This window comes from Sorex fumeus, unplaced genomic scaffold (assembly GCF_029834395.1).
Source record: "Sorex fumeus unplaced genomic scaffold, SorFum_2.1 ptg000013l, whole genome shotgun sequence".
Classification (NCBI taxonomy): Eukaryota; Metazoa; Chordata; class Mammalia; order Eulipotyphla; family Soricidae; genus Sorex; species Sorex fumeus.
Genome location: NW_026606070.1, coordinates 5,701,856 through 5,727,537, shown reverse-complemented (window position 1 = coordinate 5,727,537; position 25,682 = coordinate 5,701,856). Strand labels below are relative to the sequence as shown.

General features: G+C 50.0%; 1 protein-coding gene across 1 annotated transcript in view; it reads right to left on the bottom strand.

The window, feature by feature from the left end:
• HPSE (heparanase) overlaps positions 1 to 23,729 on the bottom strand; it is a 36,123-nt gene extending 12,394 nt beyond the window's left edge. The window contains exons 1-7 of the mRNA XM_056111142.1: positions 23,557 to 23,729; positions 15,801 to 15,946; positions 8,879 to 9,004; positions 3,757 to 3,930; positions 2,558 to 2,726; positions 1,113 to 1,160; positions 542 to 635 (exon numbers count right to left, since the gene is read on the bottom strand). Of these exons, the coding sequence (XP_055967117.1) occupies positions 542 to 635; positions 1,113 to 1,160; positions 2,558 to 2,726; positions 3,757 to 3,930; positions 8,879 to 9,004; positions 15,801 to 15,946; positions 23,557 to 23,729 (930 nt within the window). The remainder of the gene's footprint in view (positions 1 to 541; positions 636 to 1,112; positions 1,161 to 2,557; positions 2,727 to 3,756; positions 3,931 to 8,878; positions 9,005 to 15,800; positions 15,947 to 23,556) is intronic.
• Positions 23,730 to 25,682: the final 1,953 nt, after the last annotated feature.

The following is a 25,682-nucleotide window of genomic DNA, read 5'->3' as shown; positions in this document are numbered from 1 at the left end:
AAGTTCTGTGATTCACTAAAGTGTGAATGATGGCGCTTCATGCACATCATTCCAACACCACAGCCATCAACAGTGTACCACCTCCCTCCCCCAAGGACCCTAACATGTCTCCATTTAAAACCCCCAGCCCCCCACCCCACCAACTGAATTGTGTGGTTCACTTCTAGGGCTAGAGACAGCACAGAGAGAGGGTAAGGCACTTGCCTTGCATTCTGCAGACCCCAGTTCAAATCACTGGCACCACATATGGTCTTTCATGAGCCCAGAGCCAGGAATAGCCCCTGAGCACTGTTGGGTATGACCCACAATGCAACAAACGCCTCCACCCACCTACCCACACAAAGGCAATCCAGATAAGAAACTTCATTTCTTATCAACAGCAAAGGTAAGACCACCGCTGGGGGCACCAAGGTGGGTGGGTTCCGGTGTCATTTGGACCAACTAGAAAAATGTGCTCATTTACACACAGAATTTATTAGTAGCTGGACTGTAAAACAAGGACTCATGTTTTAGGTCCAAAAGGGGGAAAAAAGACTATTACCTCGAAAATTTTTTGCACAGATAAAATGAAAGTGTCCAAAACGTCAGGACTTAGAAACTCTTCTTCGGTGGCAACTCGTCCATTCAGGTAGTAACTAAAGGATCCCAAAAACAATGAGAAAACAGACACACCTGAATTTCTGGTTGTAACCTTGGACGGCTCAGCACTCTCTCCTTCCTCCCTCTTCCCGTTCCCTTGTTAGAAAAAGCAGGAATCCTACTGGGCAGAGAGGCAGGTGAAAGGGTCTATTTCTGGGTCTTAAGAGGACACAGCTACAATAGTGCCCTCAAGCAAGGGTTTATCATTCTTCGGTAAGAATATTTATTATAACCACTCACTGCTCCTTGCGTTAAATTATGGGGCATGTGTATCTTATAGAAACCACCGCATTGTTTAAAATAAGGCTAAGTTTTTGCTTGACTCACAGTACAATTCTAATACAATCATGTTTGAGACTATTTCCTACTTGAACTATTAGGTCACCTGGCAGTGAATCAGAAGCAAGCTTGGGCAAATGAGATAAAAAGCAAAAGAGGCATGTGTTCTTGGAAATCAGAAGATACAGACTCACTGGTGCCACGTGACAGAGTCAATCACGGCTCCTCCGGCCTTCAGGAAACTAGGAGAAAGCGTTCCTTGTTAGCAGTGTTCGGATGCACAATTCCTACCATATAGACGCTCAGAAGCTCTATTCCCTCGAAACGCCCTTTCCTCCTTAGGATCAGACCCACATGCACTTCCTCTTTGTTTTGGGACTTTCCGGTGGTGCTCTGGGCTTACTCCTTGGTCCTGTGCTCAAGGATCACTCCCGGCAGTGTCAAATCCCACACCAACTTCCTTTTTTTTTGCATTTTGTGTCACACCCAGTGATGCTCAGGGGTTACTCCTGGCTCTGCACTCAGGAATTACTCCTGGTGGTACTCTGGGAACCATATGGGATGCTGGAGATAGAACCAGGTTTGGCCGCATGCAAGGAAAACGCTCTATCCACTGTGCTATCGCTCCAGCCCCAACTTCCTCATTTTATTATTCATTTAGTTCTGGCTTTGAGGCCACATCCAGTGATACTCAGGGGTCACTCCTGGCTCTGCACTCAGAAATTACTCCTGGAGGTACTCGGGGGACCATAAGGGCTGTTGGGGATCGAACTTGAGTCAGCTGCCTGCAAGGCAAGCACTTTACCCCAATATATTATTTCTCTAGCCCAACTGCCTCATTTTAATACACATTTCACCTTAAGTGCTATCTGCCTCCCCATCTCCCGTGGAACATTATTCTACCCAGTTTCCAATCCTGGTACCACGTGTCCCCCAAACATCAGTGGGGTAAAGGCTTGAAGGCCCCAGGGCACAGCTGTAGGTGGTCCCAGAGGCCTCCAGAACCAGGGGGGAAGCCCTGATACCCCCAATACTGCAGCACCCAGAGCACAGGGTTCCCCAGGCTAATGGCTCAGCTGACAGAGAATCATCTGCGGGACCCCTGAAAACCTGCTCAGTCTCGCTTAGGAGGCCTTCAAAAACAAACAAGATCACTTTATAACTGAAACCCAAGCACAAAAATTTGTGAATCTACAACTGTACCTCATGGTGTTTCACTAATAAAAATCTAAAAAACGAAACAAAACAAAACAAAAACCCAAGAGACTATTCAGTTAGGCAGCAAGTGACTCAGCAGCACTGGCCTAGGGGGCTTCTTCCCCAAGGACAATAGTTTCCTTCCTTCCTTCCTTCCTTCCTTCCTTCCTTCCTTCCTTCCTTCCTTCCTTCCTCCCTCCCTCCCTCCCTCCCTCCCTCCCTCCTTTTCCTTCCTTTCTTATAAGGTTTTTGGGTCACACCTGGTGATGCTTAGGGGTTGCTCCTGGCTCCGTGCTCAGGGATCACTCCTGGCGAGCTTTCGGATGCTGGAGATCAAGCCTCAGTTGGCAGCATGCAAGGCAAATGCCCTCCCCCATCCTACTGCTCGGCCCGGAGAAGTACTACTTCTCAGAGAAGTGGTCCTGCATCTTCCCACTCTCACCTCTGCAACATCTTCACAGTCTTTCCCCGAGGCTGGCCGATATCCGGACCATAGAGCTTTGCGTTGTTGAAAGTGGACTTCGCTAGAAGTTTGTGCAACTCAACAAAATCTTCTCCTAACTGAAAGCCATCGACGAAAACACCAGACTTCTTCCTGAAGCTGTTAGGTTCTGAAAAAGAGCATTTCTCCGAATAATGATTTGCCTAGAAAAAATTTTCATCTTAACACAAACACGACAGCAGCATTATAAAATTTAAATTAAAAAAATAGTTTTCAAATAGAGGTATGAGGGTATATTAAAATAATCTCAAGGGGCCGGAGTGATAGGACAGCGGTCGGGCGTTTGCCTTGCATACGGACAACCCAGGTTTGATCCCCAGCATCCCATATGGTCCTCCAAACACCGCCAGGAGTAATTCCTGAGTGCAGAGACAGGAGTAACCCCTGTGCATCTGAGCATTGCCGGGTGTGACCCAAAAAGAAAAAAAAAGAGATAGTACAGCAACTAAGGTGCTTGTCTTGTAAGTGGCACCTCGTATGGTCCCCTGAGCACTCCTAAGAGTGATCCCTGAGTGCAGAGCCAGGCGTAAGCCCTGAACACCTCTAGTCATGCATGGCCCCTGCTTCCCCCAAAACACCCTCAAAAAACACAACAGCTTTTTATATTGTGGCTACTGTATGTAGAAGTAGAATATACATTACTGCAAAATTTATATGTTAATCATATCACAAATGCTAGAGGGATCACTCCCACTTGAGAGAAACAAACAACTATACTCCGAAGGACTCAGTAGCACTTCAACTGGACTCAGAGACCTACGGGAATTTGGCCAGGGAGCCAGGGATTGAGATTCATTCACAAGATGAGAAACAGAGAAAGGAACCAAAGGGTCCATTGCGGGAGTCCAGCCTCTCAGGAGAAACAGGCCCAAGGTGACCCCAAGGCTCTGCAGGGAGCCCAGGAGCCCTGGGAATCGCCGGTTCCAGGGACCTGTGCTACGTGCAAAGAGAACTGAGCTGAATCTCACCAGAATCTGGCCGAGGGAAGGCGTGCTCCTGCCCGGAGTGGCTCTGCCCAGCACTGGGGCAAAAGTGCTGAGGCAGGAACGTCCTTGCTAATATTAAAAACGGTTATAAGTAGGGAGCAATAATGCTGCTAGAAACCTCCTTTTAAATGAAATGGTCCCAGGAGTACTCACCATTGCCAAGTTCCCAAGAAATATTGTACCCCTTGGACGAGCAATATTCCAGGAGCAGCTCCGCGTTGGAACTGTTCCACTGCAAGTCGGCTGTGCGCTGGAGTGCGTTTAGACCAAAGATCAAGTCCAGGCCTGAGCAATTCGCGAACATATACAGCATATCCACAGCGCTCTCTGAAAGGAGAAGGGCACGGTTCGGGGGCTGGAGAGAGAGCACGGTGGGTAGAGCACCTGCCTGGTGCTGACCCCTTCCTGGCTCCCCAAATGGTCTCCTGAGCACCACCAGGAGTAATGCCTGAGCATAGAGCCAGGAGTCACTCCTGAGCATCGCCGGGTGTGGTCCAAAAAACCACAAGCAAAGGAAAGGTGAGTGGTGAGCTTAATGGTCGTTAATAGCAGCGCAGGGAGGAGGCTTCTGGCCCCAGTTGTAGAATGAGTGACCACTTCTGCTGTTCAAGGGAAGGAACCCCAGTTCTCACGAACAAATACGATTGTGAGGAAAGGAGAACACAATCAGACTGGGAAATTAAAAAAATCTATCATGGTGAGTTTATTTGCTCCAACTATGGAATGGAGACCTGTGGAATATTCTAGAAGTTTTGATCTGGCACTCAGGTCTTGAGTTCCAGGGAATTGGGGGTGTTGCCCAGTTGCCTTGGTGCCTCAGTGCTCAGCACAGATGGAAAGCCCATCCTGGGATGCCATAAGCCCCTTTAACCACCCAGCTCTGCTCACAAACACCGTCCCTAAATACTGCACTGCACGGTAGCACTGTCCTCCCATTGTTCACTGATTTGCTCGAGCGGGCACCAGTAACGTCTTCATTGTGAGACTTGTTGTTACTGTTTTTGGCATATCGAATTCGCCATGGGGAGCTTGCCAGGCTCTGCCATTTGGGTGGGATACTCTTGGTAGCTTGCTGGGCTCTCCCAGAGGGACAGAAGAATCGAACCTGGATCAGCTGCATGCAAGGCAAACGCCCTACCCACTGTGCTACCGCTCCAGCCCCACTAAATATTGGTAAATTTAATTCTATTTCAAATAAAACATAAAAACTCGTGTATGACTTAGGAATTTGGAAGCAGAACAAGTGTGGGGTGGAGAGGTAGTACAGTGGATAGGGCATTTGCCTTGCACGCGGCCAACCTGGATCCGATCCCTGGCAGCCCCAAGTTCTGTCCGGAGTGTTTCCTGAGCTCAAAGCCAGAAGTAACCCCTGAACACAGACAACTGTGGCCCCCAAAATCAAATAAAAATAAAACAAGGGACCAGAAGGAGCTGCAGAGATAGTATAGTGGATAGGGCATTTGCCTTGCACCCAGCTGACCCAAGTTCAATCCCTGACATCCCATATGGTGTCCTGAGCACCACCAGGAGTGATTCCTGCGTGCAGAGCCAGGAGGAACCCCTGAGTATGCTGGTTGTGTCACCTTTTTCCCCTCCCCCCCAAAAAACCCTAAACCCACAAAGAATGGGAGGGATAGTTGGGTTAAGGCAGTTGCCTTAGACACCCTGATCTTGGCTTGACCCATAGCACCACCCTAACCATCTTCAGGAGTAACGCCTGAGCACAGTGCTAGGAGCAGCCCCTGAGCACTGCTGGGTGTGGTCCCTTCCAACCATCCCCCCAAAACACTTGCAAAAAATAAAAAAGACCCCCTAGGAAATGTTCAATAGAACTTCATCATGATTCTAACCTATTGTCACTTTTTTTTGGGTGGGGGGTATCAGGGATTGGGGAGGGGTTGGGCCACAACCAGCAGTGCTCAGAGCTTACTCCTGGCTCTGCACCAGGAATTACTCCTGTTGGTGCTCAGAGGACCATATGGGATGCTGGGGATGGAACCCAGGTGTGCTATTGTACAAAGCAAGAGCCCTACCCTACTATTATTCTGCCCCTACTGTCACTTTTTTTTTTTTAAGAGTGGCAATGATGTTACTTTATTTTACCTTATTTCATTTTGTTTTTGGTTGGGGGCTGCGTCTGTCAGAGCTCTGGGCTCTTCCAGGCTCTGTGCTCAGGAGTGATCATAGGTAGTGCCGAGATAAATACTCAGATGTCAAAATGAAAGTAGCAACTTTAATGTAATGTGAGCTGCAACCAAGATCTCATGTATAAATACTGCAGTTTTCTGCATATTTTGTCATTTGTTTTCTGTGTCCTTCGGTTCCCCAGTGCTCGGTACCCGCTGGCCAGCTGTGGGTGGTGCTGGGCCAAAGCCAGTCCTTCTGCGGGCGGAGCATTAGTCCAGCCCACTGACCTCTCTCCGACCGCCACTTAGTCCTTTGTTAGCAGAAATGACTAAGTCCAATCTTCAACTTTCTGGGCTAAAATCAAAAGGGGCCGGAGTGAAAGTACATTGGGTCAAAGTTGGCTACTTAGTAAGCTCCTAACTGGCCGTGATCCAGAGATACACAAACAAATCTCGGAACCAAGCAGCTGGCTGCAGAGACCTCACCAGACCTTGATTATAAAAATTCTAGAATCCCAGGACTACTATATGCTATCCATAACAAGCAATACAAAACAAATTGTCTAGCATTGCCTTTTCGGCAGGTTTGAGTGGTGGTGAGACTGGTGTCGAAATATTGAATGTAATCAAAGTAGAAAGAGAGAGTATTGTGAAAACTGTCTGCTACACAGGCAAGGAAAGAGTTGGGATGGGGGGGGGGGGGCGTGATTTTGGGGATTTTGGTGATGGAAAATGTGCTCGGATGGAGGGATGGGTATTTGATCATTGTATGACCAAAACTCAAACATGAAAGCTTTGTAACTGTATCACATGGTGATTCAATAAAAAAAAAAATTAAAAAAAGAAAGAAAGAAAATACAGTGGGTAGGGCACTTGCCTTGCATGCGGATGACCCAGATTCAATCCCCAACATCCCATATGGTCCCCGGAGCCCGCCAGGAGTAATTCCTGAGTGTAGAACCAGGGGTAAAACCTGAGCATCAGACCTTGTGTGGCCGAAAAAAACAGAAACCAAATCAAACCCAAAAAGAGTCAGCACCCGAGGCATCTCAATAACAAACCAACCAGAAAGAGAAGAGAGAAGAGAAACAAACAAACAAACAAACAAACAAGCCCATGTAGCCTACAGCCTTTTCACAATGAGCAGCAAAACACTCCCAGTTCTTATTTGATTCACCATCAAGATCTGGTCCCTGATCTCTGAGGGGGTAGAGATCCCGGGGATGAAAACCATCTAAATGACACTCTGGGGGGGCTGGAGCGATGGTACAGTGGGTAGGGTTTTTTCCTTGCATGCAGATGACCCGGGTTCGATTCCCAGCATCCCATATGGTCCCCCAAGCACTGCCAGGAGTAATTCCTGAGTGCAGAGCCAGGAGGAACCCTTGTGCATCGCTGGGTGTGACCGAAAAAAAAAAGCAAAAAAAAAAAAAACCCCAAAAAATGACACATTCGGTGCTGGCCCAGGCTGGCCCTGTGGTTCTCCCGGACACCAGACTAGGCACATTTGCCTGAGGGTGGGTGCTGGGTGGGGAGGGGTTGGAGAGCACAGAGGAGAGGGGAAGGCCAGTGAGGAGAAGCTTGTTAAGTGTGATTACTGTAATGATGGTGTCCTCCTGCAGTCACACCCAAATTCCATCTATGACAAAGTTTCCCTTTCCTGCCTGACAGGTTTATAGTTGTGAGTTCATGTTCTTCTGAGAAGTATCTCTGTCCTGTCTGTTTATGTGAAATGCATCAAGAGGCCCGAGGATTAGGAAATATCGTTAAATCTTCCAGGACACCTGTTTTAAGGAAGCAGGACACGAAAGAAGCAACTAATGTGTTCTTTTTTTTTCTTTTTTTTTAATTTTTTTTGCCTTTTGGGTCAGACCCGGCAATGCCCAGAAATTACTCCTGGCGATGCTTGGAGGCCAGATGGAATGCCGGGGATCGAACCTGGGTTCGCCGTGTGCAAGGCAAACGCCCTACCCGCTGTACTATCACTCCGCCCAACTAGTGTGTTCTTGCCACAAGAGGCGTTCGCTATTTTCTCCCACTAGTGGGTGCTGCTGAGAGTCGCTTGGGTGAAGCCAGTCGGGGCCAGGGGTCGGTCACCTCTCCGTACCTGAGACTCTCGGCACTCTAACTGTAGGCACACAGGCCAAATGAGTATGGTTGGAGCGGTTACCACGACAGGGAAATGAAAATAGAAAACTCCAATCAGAAGCTGAATGCTTCCAAACGCAGCTAAAGAACTTGTATTGTCCTGTATTTTCATGCTGTTGTTGGAGTTAAACTCACCCGGTTATAGTTTGCAAAGGAAGGAAGGAGAAACTATGAAGGCCCAAGTCGCAGGGGAAGGAAAAGATGCCGGAAACTGGCCATGTAGGCTCCAGAAAGATCATGCAAGATTGTGTTTCTCTAAAGGTTAGCTAGAATAATGTCTAACATGATTCCCCTGCTCCTGCCCAGAAAAAACTGGGCTATGGATTCCCTAAAATCCATGGGGAGTTCTGATAGTCCGTGCCACAGTAATTTGTTTCAAATGATACTTAATGCTGTGGGTGGTTGATGTTCTGTTGCCCCTTTAATGGAGTTGGAGATTAACTGATTTATGACAAGATCCGTTTACGTATAGAAAATATATTTGACGTTTATTAGCACCCCAAAAGTAGGTTCCCGATGAGGGACTGAATGGACCCAGGGCAAGCTGTGAGCTATGTGCTACCCTGGCATCGAAATGGGCCAGGCCAAAGTGCCATAATGCTTAACTATAAGTTAAGAGCTTGGTCATGGACAGATGCTGTCACGATCCTAAGAGTAACAGCTGGATAAGGACTCTGCTAGGGTTAGGAAAGACTAATCCGGCATGAGCACTGTAGTCTGAGATCTATAGCGAGACGTCCCCAGGACAGCCACCCTACAAGCTCAATGTATCTCTTACTGCGTACACTCTGTGATGGGTACGCAAAGTCAGTTAAAGAAAAGTGGGGAAAAATTACATGAAAACAAAAGGAGTTTGGGATTCCAGATATCCCATTTACCCTCGACAACATGTGAGTATCTCAGCGCTTTACCCAACCACTGCCGGGGTCACACGAGGCAGGGAAGGTCCGAAAGGGCTCAGTACTGGGGGCTGGACATTGCAGCTGTCATGCATTCCTTACTTGAGTATGTGGTGATATTGAACTTTTTCTCGTACTGTTCTCGGAGCAGCAGTAGTTCCTGGGAGGGCCATTCCAGCTGTAACCTCTTCTCCACATCCAATGGGAGGGCTCGAGATTTGCAAATATCTGCAACTGGAAAAGATTGAGAGAATCTAGGTGCCTAGTGAAAATGAGTTAGCTCCTGGGGCTGGAGCGACAGCACAGCGGGTAGGGCATTTGCCTTAAATGCGGCTGACCGGGTTCGAATCCCAGCATCCCATATGGTGTCCTGAGCATTGCCAGGGGGTAATTCCTGAGTGCAGAGCCAGGAGTAACCCCTGTGCATCACCAGCAAAAAGCAAAATAAATAAATAAATAAATAAATAAATAAAAAGAGTTAGCTCTTCGTCTGGCTAAAAGAGGATCATTAGGATTCTGGTAAGTGGAAGAAGAAAGGCTAACAAACACAAGATGATCTCACTTATCTGAGGTTTCTAGAACACTGAGGAAATGTACTGCAGTAAAGGGGGAGGCCTAAGTTGCCCTCGATCCCAGTGTTTAGAGAGGAGAGGGGCAGAGAAGGAAAGAAATCCAGGGGGGAAGAAGAGAACGGGAGAGAAGAGGTGAACAGGCACTGGGGCTTCAGTTGTATGGATGATATGGGAGAGGGGTGTGGCCGTATATCCAAACACCGACTCAACAACACGGAAAACATGACCTCTAAGCTTCGACCAGTGGAACTCTGTAATGTGCCTGTCAAGTTGACAGGAGGGGTGGGGAGAGAATATGGGGACACTGGTGGAGGGAAGGTGACACTGATGGTAGGATTGATATTGAAATATTGTATGCCCAAAGTTCAACTACCAATAACTTTTTTTTTTTTTTTGGATTTTTGGGCCACACCCAGAGATGCTCAGGGGTCACTCCTGACTCTGCACTCAGTGATTTCTCCTGGAAGTGCTTGGAGGACTATAAGGGATGCTGAGGATCAAACCCAGGCCAGTGGGTGCAAGGCAATGGCCCTCCCGGCTATATTATTGCTCTGGTCCCAACCACCAGTAACTTTGCAAATAGCACTTCATTCATTCATTCATTCATTCATCATCCTGTTAATCGTCGATTGCCTCGAGCAGGCTCCAGTAACGTCTCTTTCATCCTAGCCCTGAGATTATAAGTGCTATTGCAAATAGCACTTACTTAACATAAAATTTTAAAAGAGACTCTGGTAAGTGGTTTTAGATTGGATGACTATGCATTCTATGGCACATGTCACCTCTGGTGTCCCAATAAGCCACCATCCAAACCTGGGTAGAGCACAACAGGCTTCCTGAGAAACTCATGCGTGTGCTGGGGACAGAGACACATGTGGGGTGGAATTTAACAGTTCAGACTGTTCTTCAGACACTGGCACTTGTGAAGCCCAGGGAAGAACCCACCCTCAGCTCTCTTATGGTTCACATCCACAGACTTGTTGCAGTGAACTCCCTTGGCCTTGGGGGCGTTTCTCTGGCCCTCGGGATAGGAGAGGAAATGCTGACTTGTCTTCTCTCCAATTTGGCCTCCCCACACACGCGGTGATCACAACATGCGCTCTTGGAAACTCTGCCAGTGACATATCATGCAAAATGAGCTTCTTTATCAGCAGACACAGACAGCCTGGCTGGCCTGCCAATGGCTTTCTTCCCTGGGAAGCAGCCCAGTCTGTCTCTCTGGCAGCCAGGGGCTCATTGATCCCCGTGCTCACAAAGGAAGTCTCAGGGACACGTGGGTCATGCAAGTCCCATCCCCTGCCCTGGCTCATGAGGGAGAAATCAATCGGGAGCAGGCCTGCTTCCCGTCTAAACTCATCTGACCCACTGAACCCATGTGACCGGTGGGGAAAGGGCCAAGTCTGAACACCAGTGATTCCAACTTGTGATGCCCAGAGAATTCTCCCACTTGCCCCTCTTCACAGGTACTGAGCCCTTTTAAATGGCCCGGCCTCAGCTGCACAGTTGATCTCTGCAGAGACGCCAAGCCAACACAACTCCCAGCTACAAGGGTTTGAGGCTTGGAAACTCCCGGGTCTTCTTGGCAGCCTTCCCCAAGCCCTCGTACTGCTGGAAAGCCAGGCAACCTCACCCATATCTGCCATGTAGACAGACCAGCTTCACAGCTTCACAACTAATCTTGGAAGAGGTGGCAGCCAAGCCAGCGAAACTCCAGAGTACACCAGTCTTCAGGCTGAAAACTCTGGGGCCCTTTTGGGAGGCAGGTGGGCTGTTCTATAGCTCCCGGAGTTCCTGAAGCATGTGGCTGCAAATGCCTCCAAATTCCACAAAACCAACAGCTCAAGTAGGAGCATAGCAAATTGGATCAGAAAGTAGCACAGAAGCCCACTGAGCTCAATAAGCAAAAACAATCACCCAAGGCTCAACGAGCACCAAACAGCTCAGCAAATCTTCAGACAATGACCTGAATAACCCCATTGTGAGATAATAACAATTTTCACAAACTTTCTTTTACTGAACTATTTTTGACAATTCCACTTACCATTTGGTTGTAACAAGCACTGTAGCACTAGTACTGTCCTCCCGTTGTTCATGGATTTGCTCGAGTGGGCACCGGTAATGTCTCCATTGTGAGACTTGTTGTTACTGATTTTGGCATATGAAATACATCACGGCTAGCTTGCTAGGCTTGGCCGTGCGGGTGAGATACTCTCAGTAGCTTGCCAGGCTCTCCAAGAGGGGCGGAAGAATCAAATCCAGGTATGCCTCGTGCAAGGCAAACGCCCTACCCACTATGCTATCGCTCCAGTCCCTATATATAAAATAAATCATTTGGGGCCAGATGAAGGGGGCAAGTTTATGGGGGAGGGTGGGAAACTGGGGGCAGTGGTGGAGGGAAGGTTTGTTGGGATCGGTTGGAATACTGAATGTCTGAAAACACTGTATTATAAACAACTTTTCAAACCAAAGTGTTTAAAGTTTTAAAAATAAATTTAAGAAGTAAAAAAAAATAAAATTTTTAAAAGAAATTTAAAAAGAAAGAAAAAAATTACGATTTGATGGTGTTCGCTTCCGTTACCAATGACGTGCCAACACTTCCCATTGAAGAGAATGAGGCAGGGGACTGGTGTGATGGTCGGGAGCACAGGAGTCCGAGTATCGCCTGGGTCCCAACACCAGAGCCCACACCCCCAGCAACACCAGGACTGGGTCCCCACAAAAGAGCAAATGGGAAGGAGAACAGGTAATAGAGGAGAAATTTAATATTACTCACAAATATATACATTATTCACATTATTATAAATCAAGGATATATACTGTGTGTGCATGTGTGTGTCTGTGTGTGTGTGTGTGTGTGTTGGGTCACAGAGAACTTTACTCGGAGGTCACTCCTGCCTCTGTGCTCAGGGGTCACTCCTGGTGGGGCTCAGGGGACCATATGCAGTGCCAGGGATGGAACCTGGTTAACTGCATGCAGGGCAAGTGCCTCAAACTTATACTATCTCTGGCTGCTGTTTTGGTGTTTTTCTTTGTTTTTGGGCCATGCCTGGTGGTGCTGGGATTTACTTTTGGATCTGTGCTCAGGGACCACTCCTGGTGGGGTTCAGCAGACCAGATGGGGTACCGGGGATTGAACCTGGGGTGGTGTAAGGCAAACGCACTACCCGCTGTACTATTGCTCCTACCCCATTGTTTATAGGCCACACCTGGCGATGCTCAGGGGTTACTCCTGATTTTGCACTCAGGAATTGCTCCTGGTGGTGCTCAGGGGGCCATATGAGATGCCAGGGATCGAATCCAGATTGGCTGCATGCAAGACAGTACCCCATCCTCTGTACTCTCTTTCTAAGCCCTGCTGGGTTTGTGTTTCCCTTCCTCCCCACAGCTTCCCAAGAGTCTCCAAGACTCCAGCCACAGAGCCCAGCTGCGTCAGTCAGAGATGGTCACTGGCTGGACGTCTGCAGCCATGGAACTGACCCCGGGACCCAGGAGACTGACAGGCCGCAAGCAAGGCTTGCCACTGACTGCTTCTAATGAAGGCATGGATGTAATTTCCATCTGAAGAAGATGTAACTTTCCACGTAAGCTTAGGAAAGACACAGGGCACATCCTCCTGTCCCTCCGGCAGGGTTCTCCAGGAAGCCCGGAGAATTTCAGGGTCACCATCACCTAAAGCATCTACACGAACCTAAGGGATTTAGGCTCTGATTCTAAAATCAGAACCTAATGTGGAGGCCCAAGGATCTGAATATCAAAGCTCATGCCAGTAACCATGTGTAGGCACGTGATTTTTTTGTTGTTGTTTGGTGACACACCGGGCCGTACTCAGGGCTTACTCCTGGCTCTGTGCTCGGAGATCACTCCTGCTTGGTTCCAGGGCACCACATGCGGTGCCAAGGATTGAACCCAGGCAGGCTACACGCAAGGCCAGTGTCCTGCCCACTGTTCTATCTCTCTGGCCCTTAGATTTTGAGAACCACTGCCTGATAATTTTTTTTCTTTTTGGGTCACATCCAGCGATGCTCAGGGGTTATTCCTGGCTTTGCACTCAGGAATTACTCCTGGCGGTGCTTGGGGGAGCCATATGGGATGCCGGGGATCAAACCCAGGTTGGCCTCATGCAAGGCAAATGCCCTACCCGCTGTGCTATCGCTCCGGCCCCCTGATAAAATATTTTAAAGTCCATTTGTTTGGGGAAGGAATCCCAGGCAGAGGCGGGGTGGAATACTACCCGCACAAGAAGAGATGAGATCCTTGCAATCCATGGTGAGGTGAAAGGAAAGAGAGGGTATCATGCTGGGCGAACTCAGTGGGAGGGAGAACGACAAACACAAAATGAGTCTCTCTTCTACGTGGCACAGAGAGACACACAACAATGGCAACAGAGTCTAGGAGTCAGCTCACACAACTACAGAGTTGGCCAAGGGTGTGTGTACATTGGCGGGGGGGGCTGGGGAAGGGGAGGGGACTTTGAGGCTTGGGTGGAGGGACGCAGACACTCTGGTGATGGGGTTGGAATTAGAAAATTGTATTTTCTATTCTCTGGGATTGCTAACTGTGCTCTCAGTCATTGCACTTGAAAAATAATTGGAGGGGCTGGAGCGATAGCACAGCAGGTAGGGTGTTTGACTTGCACACAGTGACTCGGGTTCGATTCCCAGCATCCCATATGGTTCCCCGAGTAATTCCTGAGTGCAGAGCCAGGAGTATCCCCTGTGCATCGCCGGGTGTGACCCAAAAAGCCAAAAAGAAAAGAAAAAGAATTGGAGAAAACTATATTTTCAGAAGCAGAATATAGGGGCCAGAGAGATGGTTCAGGTGGTAGAGCATATGCAAGGCCCTGAGTTTGATCCCTGATTATCGGGTGGCCTCCAGGAAGCCTGAGGCACAGACTTGGGGGTCCCCCAGGCACTGTTGGCTGAGCCCCATTTCATCCCTCAAGAGCCCTCTGGCCTGCACTACCCGGCAAGCATGACTAGGGGTGGCCCTGATGAGAAACTCTTGCATCTCTGTGGGAAACTGCCCGTCTCCACTCTACCTCCAGAGCAGGGCTTCCCTTCTCGTTGTCTTCTGCTGGAAACGCCCTTCTGCTCAGCACACAACTACCCTCTGCCTTTCTCTACACATCCTGCCCTGAAGCCACAAGCTTGCCCCGCTGAGGGCACAGTGACCCATCAGCGATGCTCAGAATAACCCTCTTCCATGTGCTTCCCTGCCCGGAAACAAGGCGAGGGGGCCACACAGCCAGCCCCCTGCTCCCCGCCCCCCCTTTGTCTCCCGGCTCAGTGGGAACCTTTCCCCTCTCTCGAATCGTCAGGGGCGAGTGATCACACTTTTTCCTGAGAATGCTCATAACCGATTCAGGTGCGTTCAAAACACATGATTTTGTCATCGAAAGGATTTACTCTATAGAAAACGGTAAAGAGTTGTCTCCAAAAATAAACAAGCCATCCAGGGACTGGAGCAATACCACGGCGGGTAGGGCGTTTGCCTTGCACATGGCCGACCCGGGTTCGATTCCCAGCATCCCATATGGTCCCCTGAGCACCTCCAGGGGTGATTCCTGAGTGCAGAGTAAGCCCTGAGCATCGCTGGGTGTGACCCAAAAAGCAAATAAATAAATAAATAAATAAATAAACAATAGCACAGCAGGTAGGGCGTTTGCCTTGCACATGGCTGACCTGAGTTCGATTCCTCCGCCCCTCTCGGAGAGCCCGGCAAGCTACCGAGAATATCTCGCCCACACGGCAAAGCCTGGAAAGCTACCTGTTCAATATGCCAAAGACAGTAACAGTAACAACAACAATCCATGCAGGGGTATGGCTCAGTAACAAAGCACATACCTTACAAGCACGAGACATAAGCACCCAGCACCCAACACACACACACACACACGAATAACAGAGCTATCAAGCTATCAGATGCCTTCAGACTCCACTCCTTCGCATCAATACCATGAACACAAACATAGGTTCAATACATTTGCTGTATTCACCGCAAATGAAAAACACTAAGAAATATACAGGCTTGCTGTATCACCGCAGGGCTATTTATATTAGTCAAGATCAGGAAGCAACCCAAGTGCCAACAATTGATGCGTGGATCAAGAAACTGTGGTCTGTAGACACATGGAATATGACTCAGCAATGAGGAAAGATGAACTCTGCATCGTGCTCCCACACACGGGCAGCACTGCAGGGTATCTATCCTGTTAACCGAAATAAGTCCGAGGGAGTGGGACAAACACGGGCTCATTTCCTCGTCCGTGGTCCAAACTAAAGCCAGGGCGTGCACTGACACACAGAAACGAACCCTTGCATTCTGAGAACACCCCTGGGTGCCCAGGGCCAGGCAGAGGACACAGGGCAGGGAGGGGTGGGGAGGACAAGCATTCTGCTAAGAGTCGATCAATGACCAATCTTTTGTTTTAATGAAAGAGCAGAAAGTTTTACCTTGGCTGTCTTGAGATTGCCAGTAACTTTTCTCTTCGGAGGTTGCTTCCTTCTGGGGATCAAAAATCAGAAAGTCCGTCTTGGTGCCTCCAAACCTCAGGTATGCCGGAGACAAGCCTCTGGCCAAAGTCTGGAGCCTCAGAGAACTGTTGCGAAGAAAGCAAGAGACACACGTTACTGCTCCTTTGTCAATGCAGTTACACAGGTCTATGCCCTTCTCTCTGGGAACAGAATTTTAGTATCTAGCTGCAGAATCTGTAGAGTGAGAAGTCAAATTTCTCCAAGGGGGCTTGGAGGGGCTGATTTCCATCTGAATCTTGCAGATTGCTGCAGGAAGGGGAATTTGGTGCTCTAACTCCGGCAGGAACTTCCGTTTGAACCTGATGGGCAGCAAAGTGCCCAGGGCTTTCAGAAAACTCAAACCTGATGGCCTCGAGGCTAAGAGCACCTGCCTGCAGCCGAAGGTCACAGCCCAACCTGAAGACAGAATCCACGAGATGCTCAGGGCTTCCCCCCAGCTCTGCACTAGGAGTCACTCCTGGCAGTAAGGGACCATGTGGGATGCATGTGGGGTGCAGGGATGGAGCCCGAGTAGGCTGCACTCAAGGCAAGCGTCCGGCCCGCCAAGGCAAGCCAGGAAGTTGTGACCTCTGGCAAATGCATGTGTGGGCCACACAGCAAACCTGGCCAGCACCACAGTCTGACACCCCAGGGGGAAAAGGTGGGGGTTTGGCTATGTGGGGAAGCAGATGCTGCGTGCATGAGACCTGGAAGGAAATCCCAAGGAAGGAAAGATGGGAGGGAGAGGAAGAAAAGAAGGAAAGGAATAAAGGAAGGGGGAAGAAAAAGAGAAGGAAGGAAGGTCCGAAAAAGAAAGGAGAAAGGAAAGAAAAAGGAGAGAGGAGAAAGGGAGGGAGAGAGAGAGAGAGAGGGAGGGAGTGGGAGAGAGAGATCTATCGGTCCACAGCTTGTACAATTTCTGGTCATTGCAGCAACATGAACAACAAAGAAGAAAATGGAAAGGGAATTTAAGAAAAAATGTTTCTTAAAACCTCATAACCTTTTAAAAAATTAGTTTATTGCTATAAAGCTGTTCCTGATTGGACTTCAGTCCTACAGTGTTCCAACACCCATCCCTCCCCCTGTGCACATTTCCCACCATCAGTGTCCCCAGGTTCCCTCCCATCCCCCCACCCCACCCCACCAAAGTGTTTTATAATTGATGAAAGAGGTAAGAAAGTAAAAACTATAGGCAAGACTATACTGTTTCTCTGAAAGATAGATTATCTTCAATATTTTGACTCCAGCAAAGTTCATAAATGATTGAAGATTGGGCCAATCCAGGTTCAATCCCAACTCCTGGTGGTCCCCTGGGGAATGCCCGGGGGCACTCCTGGGCACAGAGTCTGGAACAACCAGACTGGGTATTACTGGGTATTGCTCAAAAAAAAAAATTAGAATTCCTCCTCCCCTCCATAATCTCCCTTTTATGGAAAACCTTTTCAAATGTAAGCCACATAACATAGAACTGTAGAAAATTCTAATTCCTTGAATCTGAAGAATTTTTTTTGTTTTGCTTTCTTTTCATTTGCTTTTTGGGTCACACTCAGCGATGCACAGGGGTTACTCCTGGCTCTACACTCAGGAATTACTCCTGGCGGTGTTCGGGGAACCATATGGGATGCTGGAAATCGAACCTGGGATAGCCGTGTGCAAGGCAAATGCCCTACCCGCCGTGCTATTGCTCCAGCCCCTGAATCTGAAGAATTTTAAATGTGAGTCTCACCAAGCCCCAGGTGCTCCTGACAATACCCATCATGTGCTCAGTATAACACTAAATGTGATGGACTGGAATCCTAGAGATTCATAGATTCCTCTCTCCCAGAAAGACGAAGATATCACCAATTAAAGCAAACACGCGGGGGATGGAAGTTGACGCTGGTGGTGGTATTGGTGTTAGAACATGATATGTCTAAAGCGTAACTCTCACTAACTTGTAAATCATGGTTCTTTAATGGTTAATTTTAAAAAATCAAGCAAAAAAAAAAAATGAAATGAGTTGGAGGGAAAGACATAGAATGATCGTAGTCATTTTCGGGATTAAAAAAAAGAACCACTTAATACCTCTACTGCAAGTCACAACACCCGAAAGGAGAGAGAGAGAGCAAAAGGGAATGCCCTGCCACAGAGGCGTGGTACTCTGGTTGAACTCGGGTTGGCCACGGTCAAGGCAAGTCCCTTATCTCTCTGGCTCTGGCGTCTTTTTTTTTTTTTTCTTTTTGGGTCACAGGAGTTATTCCTGGCTCTGCACTCAGGAATTACTCCTGGCAGTGCTCAGGAGACCAAAAGGGATGCTGGGAATCAAACCCTAGTTGGCCGCGTGCTAACATCCTGCCCGCTGGACTATCGCTCTGGCCCCTGGCTCTCGCTTCTTGATTTGGACTCAGTGAAAGTCAAAAGGCAGGTCTGCCTAATCAGACTATCTCTATAGACAGATAAACACCTAGATAAATACCTGCCACGCTGTCGATGCTTTAATAAATATTTGCTAAGTATATTTGAACAATGGAGCCCAGCGGCTGCAAGGGCAAGTGAGGGCAAATGTGCAGAATGAAAACGCAGCCCGCCGCCCCTGTCGCCCGAGAAGGACAATCCCACGTTTGTTTCACAGTGCTGGAATTAAGGACGTGGCTTTGTTGTCTTCTGCGCAATGGAACCTTCTCATGTTGTGAAAACAGCACGCTGTTGCCCTCCGAGGACAAAACCCAGTTTAAAACAGCTGTAAAACATGTCAAAACCTACAGGTGATCAAAGGCACAGAATTTCAGTAATAATAGACAGGAACAGGAAAGGGAAAAAAAATCCATCAGCACAAGGACATGACACACAACAAACTTAAAGGCAGTTGCGACCATCCGTTTCCATAACAGTCGTGGCGGGAGCCTAGTCTGCAGATATTTTTGTTTGACATTTGACGTAAAAATGAGCTGAGCTCAGGTCCGACCCCAGGGCAGAATGTGCCGGCCGACGTGTCTGGGCCGGTGCCGGCTGACAGGGCCGATTGTTCAGATATGAGGAATTCTGCGGACTAGCCATAACTCTGTGGGCCACTGCAACTGGCCACAGCACGAGGATTCATCCCACAGAGATCCGAAAAGGGCACGTCTTCAACTCCCCTCCTCCCAGAGAGCCACCCATCTGTCTAGGTTGGAAGGCGCCGTAACGGGGAGTCAGTCAAGCTAGCAAGGGACAAGAGCACGCAGGAGATGGTACGAAGTTAAGATGGCACATGGCTGGCTCGTAAATTGTGAGGAATAAAAATATTTAACTACCACAACAACCAATGGAGAGAGAGAACAAAAGGGAATGCCCTTCCACAGAGGCAGGGTGGGATGGGAGGGATGGAGGGGGAGGGATACTGGGATCCGTGGTGGTGGGAAATGGGCACTGGTGGAGGGATGGGTATTTGATCATTGTATAATTGAAGCCCAAGCACAAAAATTTGTAAGTCTACAACCGTACCTCATGGTGTCTCACTAATAAAAATTAAAAAAATAAATTAAAAAAAAAATTAGGGCCGGAGCGATAGTACAGTGGGGAGGGTGCTTACCTTCTCACACAGCCAACCCGGTTCAATCCCCGGCATCCCATATGACCCACTGTGCACACCCACGGTGATCCTGAGTGCAGAGCCAGAAGTAAATGGCCCAAATACCACTAAATTAAAAAAAAAATACTTTTAGGGCCAGAGAGATGGTACAGCAGGTAGGACTGCACACGGCTGACCCGGGTTCGATCCACAGCATGCCACCAGAGGTCAGAGTCCCATTGGAGTGATCCCCGAGAGCAGAGTGAGGAGTAAATTTTGAGCACTAGCGGGTGTGGCCCCCCAAAAGAGACCAAAGCAAACCGAACAATGACCTGACTTCTGGCAGGGCGACAGTTGGTATCAGTTCCTTTTATTTTCCCTTCTTACTTTTTTTTTTTTTTTGCTTTTTGGGTCACACCCGGCGACGCACAGGGGTTGCTCCTGGTTCATGCACTCAGGAATTACTCCTGGCGGTGCTCAGGGGACCATTTGGGATGCTGGGAATCGAACCTGGGTCAGCTGCGTGCAAGGCAAACGCCCTACCAGCTGTGCTATCTCTCCAGCCCCTCCCTTCTTACTTTTGCTTCCATCTGCTCAGCTCAAGCCATCTTTGTCCATCTAGACTTCTGAGGAACTTTGCTGACATAAGGCCCTTCTCACCCTCCACCCCGGGAGCCACCAGCACAAAGGCACAGCAGATCCCGATGGGCTAAGTCTCACTGAGGGAGTATCAAGGGCTTCTAGAAAGTGCTTGAAGATGCCTGGGGGACAGGGTGATGTTTTGTAAATAAGCAAAGCAGCGTTTGGCGTTCATAGGTGGAGAGGGCTGGAGAGACAGGACGGCGGGTAGGGCGTTTGCCTTGTCCATGGCCAACCCAGGCTCCATCCCTGACATCCCATGTGGCCAGGAGTAATTCCTGAGTGCAGAGCTAAGAGTAACCCCTGAAAATAAAAGGTGGTGGTCGGAGCTGGGTCTGCAGAGTTCAAGGCAGGATTAAGAGACTTGCTTAAGGGCCAAGAGAGTATCCTCGCTATTGTAGACTGAAGAGTCCCCATGTACTTAGATGTGGGTTAAGTACTTGGTTCAACTGGCAGTCAATCAGGACTGGAGATGGGCGGGATATCTGGGCCTGTGGCTCTGGCAGGAACCCCCAAGCACCCTTCCTTCATCGGGAGCGGGGGAGCAGAGTGCCACAGCGGGAGAGGAGACTTCTCACTTCAGCACAAGGTCACCTACTGGGCCAGGGCGAACACCAAGTATTGCTGGGAGTGATCCCTGAGCGCAGTTAGGAGAAGGTTCCAAGCACTGCCCAGATGGCCCAAATCCCAAAGCAGAAGTCATTTAATCCGTCTGTTCTCAGCAAGGCGTTGAGGGTCAGACGCTCTCCAGTCTCTTCCAATCAGCTTCCTATCGCTAAAGAGCTGAAGGGCAAAGATGAGGACTGCTCCTTATCAGGAAATTCTCTCTTTCCTGCCAGGAGTTTAGGAGTTTAACACACACACACACACACACACACACACACACACACACACACACGCATGCGCGCACAGGTGCGTGGGGGTGGGGTGAGAGGGAAACTGGGAACATTTGTGGTAGGAAATACACACTGCTGTAGAGAAGGGTGTTGGAACATTATATGCCTGAAAACCAATCATGAACACAACTTTGTAACTGTGATTCTCACTATGATTCAATTAAAAAAAAAGTACATTAGTACTAAAACATTAAATAAAACACACACACATACAGAAACTGATGGTTAATAGATGCCTTTTCCCAGGATGCAACAATTTATTTAAACATTTTTCTGTGTCAAAACCAGAGCGCTAAACACAGCGTCTATTTTTTTTTTTTTTTGGCTTTTGGGGTCACACCTGGTGATGCTCGGGGCTACTCCTGGCTCTACACTCAGAAATTATTCCTGACAGTGCTTGGGGAACCATATGAGATGTTGGGAATCAAAACTGGGTCAACCACGTTCAAGGCATACACCCGGCCCCCACAGTATTTCTTCTCTCGTCAGGCCAACATAACCATCCTACACAAAGTTTTTCGAAGCTTCCTTATCTAGAAGAGGACACAGAGACGCAGGAATGCCACAGGGTTTGTCAAAACCAAGTTGCTCAGCTTGGGCCGGGCTGGGAATGAGGACTGGGTGGCCTGGTGGTACCCATCTCTCCGATACCCGGCTCCCTGCTTGGATCCGCAGACTTGGACCGTAAAATGAGCCATGGCCGTGAGCGGATGGCCTCTCAAAGATGTCATGGAGGTGTCTGTAACCCCACAGCTGTGCAGGTCACTGGGGTGTGGCGTCTCTGTTCAGCAGGGCCAGGGACCCCCACACCTGCCCTGCTCCCGAGGTTGGGGTCAGCCTGCAGGGGACCCAGGGACCCAGTGACTTTGCACCAGATTCCATCATTCTGACGTGCAGCTTCTTTCGGAGAGATTGTTTTCTTAACATTCTGGGAGTCACTGCAGGTTTGATACTTCCTATCGGGGTCTCTACTCTTCTCTCAGCCACAGTGCTCAGTGCTGACTACCTGGGTGCGGGAGGGTGTGGGGTGTGGGGTGGGATGTCTCAGCAGGTCAGGCGAGAACCTCAGCCTCTGAACTGTCTCTCCAACCCCAACGGTTAGTTTGTTTTCTTTTTGGGGAGTTCTGTTTGCTTTTTGGACCACACCCAGCCATCTCAAGGGTTACTTCTGGCTCTACACCCAATAATTACCCCTGGTGGTGCACAGGAGACCAGATGGGACGCCCTCCGGTGGAACCCGGGTTGGCCACGTGCAAGACAAGCTCTACCTGCTGTACTACCACTCCTTGCTTTTATTTTTAATTGGGTAATAGGAGAGCGGTCAATTTTACTATGAACCTAAAGGCCCTCCCGTTGATCGTCGATTTGCTCGAGCGGGCCCAGTAACGTCTCCATTGGAGACTTTGTTGTTACTGTGTCTGGCAGATCGAATACTCTCTGTTGCTTGCCGGGCTCTCCGAGAGGGGCGGAGGAATCGAACTCGAGTCGGCCATGTAGGCTGCGTGCAAGGCAGACGCCCTACCCGCTGTGCTATCGCTCCAGCGCCCCCATGAACCTAAAACTGTTCTTAAACTAGACTGAGCTAAAAAGTAATCCTGAATCATAGAACTGGTACAATTCTACAGCCATGCTGCAATGCTTATTCTGCTTGAGGTCTTTTCCATAAAATCATCATAATCCTGGGCCTGGAGAGGTAGTACAGTGGGCAGAGCACTTGTGTCAGGGTTCCATCCTAGGCACGGTCCCTTTCATCCACCAGGGGTGATCCCTGAGTATAAGTCCTGAGCACCCCAGGTGTGCCTCAAAATCAAATCACACACACACACACACACACACACACACACACACACACACACACACACGAAGAAAGAAAGGAAAATCTTCCCAATAGAATTGAAGTGCTGGAAGCCTGGTTCAAATCTTCCAGTGCCACAAATTCCAGCGCTCACGGACTTGCTCCTGCTGGTCGCTCTGAACGCCCCTGCTGGCGCCTGAGAAACTTTCAAGTAAATGTCCCCGAGATGCCTGATCTTAAAACGCTCAGACACAGTGCTGAAAGGATGGAGGGAGAGGGAGCGAAGGAATGAGGGAGCAAGGGGGGGGGGGGGGAGAGAGAGAGAGAGAGAGAGAGAGAGAGAGAGAGAGAGAGAGACAGCGAGTGAGACAGAGAGAAAGAGAAAGAAAGACAGAGAGAGAGAGAGGAGAGAGACAGAGAGAGAGTCTGGCTGGGCAGTAACAGAGAGAGAAGAGAGAGACAGAGACAGAGAGGCAGAGAGGCAGAGAGGCAGAGAGAGACAGAGGCAGAGGCAGAGAAACAGAGGCAGAAACAGACAGAAACAGAGGCAAAGAGAGGCAGAGGCAGAGAGACAGAGACAGAGGCAGAGACAGAGAGGCAGAGAGGCAGAGACAGAGGCAGAGACAGAGAGGCAGAGGCAGAGACAGAGAGGCAGAGACAGAGGCAGAGACAGAGAGGCAGAGACAGAGAGACAGAGAGGCAGAGAGGCAGAGACAGAGGCAGAGACAGAGAGGCAGAGGCAGAGAGACAGAGAGGCAGAGACAGAGGCAGAGACAGAGAGGCAGAGACAGAGGCAGGGACGGAGAGGCAGGGCGCGGGGTCCCCGCCGTCGCTCACCCCAGGAAGGCGAGGAACTTGGGGTGCGTGGCCAGGTTGGCGTCCAGGGTGACGGACAGGAAGGCGGGGCCGGCCCGGCGCAGCGGCCGCGCGGTGTCCAGGTGCAGGCGCGCCGCGTCCCCGGCCAGGGCGCCCAGCAGCGCGGGCAGCAGCAGCAGCGGCGGCGGCAGCATCGCGGCCCCACCTGGCTGCCCGGGCCCTGCCCTGCCCGGCCCGGCCGGCCTGGCCCCGCAGGGTCCGCCCCGGCCCGCCCCCGGCCCGCCCCGCCGCGCACACCCACTTCCTCGCCCGCGCCCCGGAGCCCGGGGCCCGGGTCCCTCCCGCAGCGGCCGGCAACGCCCCGCCCGGGTCCGGCCCCGCGAGCATCGCCCCCCGCCAGCCGGGCACCCGCGCTCGGCATCGGACTCCGAGCCGGGCCGGGGCGGCGTCCCCCAGATGCCAGGTCCCCTTAGCGACCGCGGGGTCACCTCTGCAGGCTCGCGGGGACCCGGGCTCTCCGCGCGCCGGACTCCTGTGGGCCGAGCTTTCCTGCCGTCTGTCCTCCTCGATCGCATCCCCGGGATGGGGACCGGGGATGGGACAGCGGGGAGGGCCAAGGGAGCGACTCCTGTGCGCGGAGCCAGGAGTGACCCCCAGCAACGCATCGCCGGGTGCGCCTCCTCCCCTCTCCTCCTCCTCGCCCCCCAGAAGAACGGTGCGCTTAGGATTTACTCAAGAGTATCTTCTCTGTATTCTCTCGGATTCCAACAAGCCCTCTGCCAAGTGCCTGATACCCTCATTTTGCAACCCTATTCTGCAACAGAACCGCACCCGAGGGTCGTTTCACTGGAGGATCAGCGTAAGCGACAGCAGGCCAGGCCGATGGCAGTGTCAACTAAGATGCAACAAGTCTTCTCCCAAGAAGCCTTCCATGAACTGTCTCCGGGTGCTGGGGTTCCTGCTGGCGCCTTCTCACTTCAGGGAACTTGCTAGAATTCAGCGCGGTATGACCAGTGCTCCATATTGCCCTCAGCTGCTCCATCATCCATTCCATGGCAGCAAAGTGGTGGTGGTTCTTGTCTACTGCATGGGTGGAGCAGGGGGCACTTAGAAGTCACCTAGTGGACATTCGCTCAGTAACCAGAGGACACCAACAACTGTTGCAGAGAGCTAGTGCAGGGGTAAGGCTCTTGCCTGGCACGTGCCAACTCTGCTTTCATCCCTGGCACCACACACAGTCCCCTGAGCATGCTACAAGTGACCCCGAACCCCAGAAGTCCCCCAGCTCTGCAGTTTGGGGCTATAATTGGTGTTGGGGAATGCGGCTGAGGCATCCTGGCCACTATACCATCTCTCCCAGTTGCTCGACCATCACTCACACAGGCCTCAGGTCTTTGCTGTGGTTGGGCAAAGTCCATACTTATTTCTTTGGAGCATTTGTGTCACTTGAAAAGTGCAAGTTTTCTGTTCGTGAGTTCCCGTGACCTCCCGAGCAGTGGACAGCCAGTGTGGGCAGTCCTCACGTGAGTTCCTAATACGGAAACTGGGAGAACATCAGTGAGGAAGTGAGAAAACAAAGCTTGCACGAGGGACAATCTTTGGGCTGAGATGAAACAATATTTTAGATCCTGGACCCTAAGTTGCTTTGCTTGACGATGTCCAGGTGACACAGAAGGAATAGGTGAACAGCAATAGGGATTGTCATGGCAGAGACACCATGCAATTAGACACCTTGTTTTAATCATATTTGCCAAGTATGAAGATATTCAAGGTATTCTTTTTTTTCTTTTTAAGCTACACCCAGCAGTGCTCAGGGCTTACTCCTGACCCTGTGCTCAGGGATCACTCCTGGCTGGCTTGGGGGACCATATGGGGTACTGGGAGTTGAACCTGAGTCAGCCGTGTGCAAGTCAAATGCCTTACCTGCTGTCCTAGCGCTCAGGCCCCGAAGATATTCTTTACCCGGGAATAACTACAAGCTAGAAGTGGTGCCTCCAAACCATTCCTGTTTTACAATAAGAAGGGGCAGGTCTTGACTCATACAGCTAGACGATACCTGAATGATGGAGCGTCAATGCTGTCCATTTCTTACAACCTAAAGAAAAATATACTTAAGAAAATGAGCTGTTTGCAGTTTAAAAAGTCAC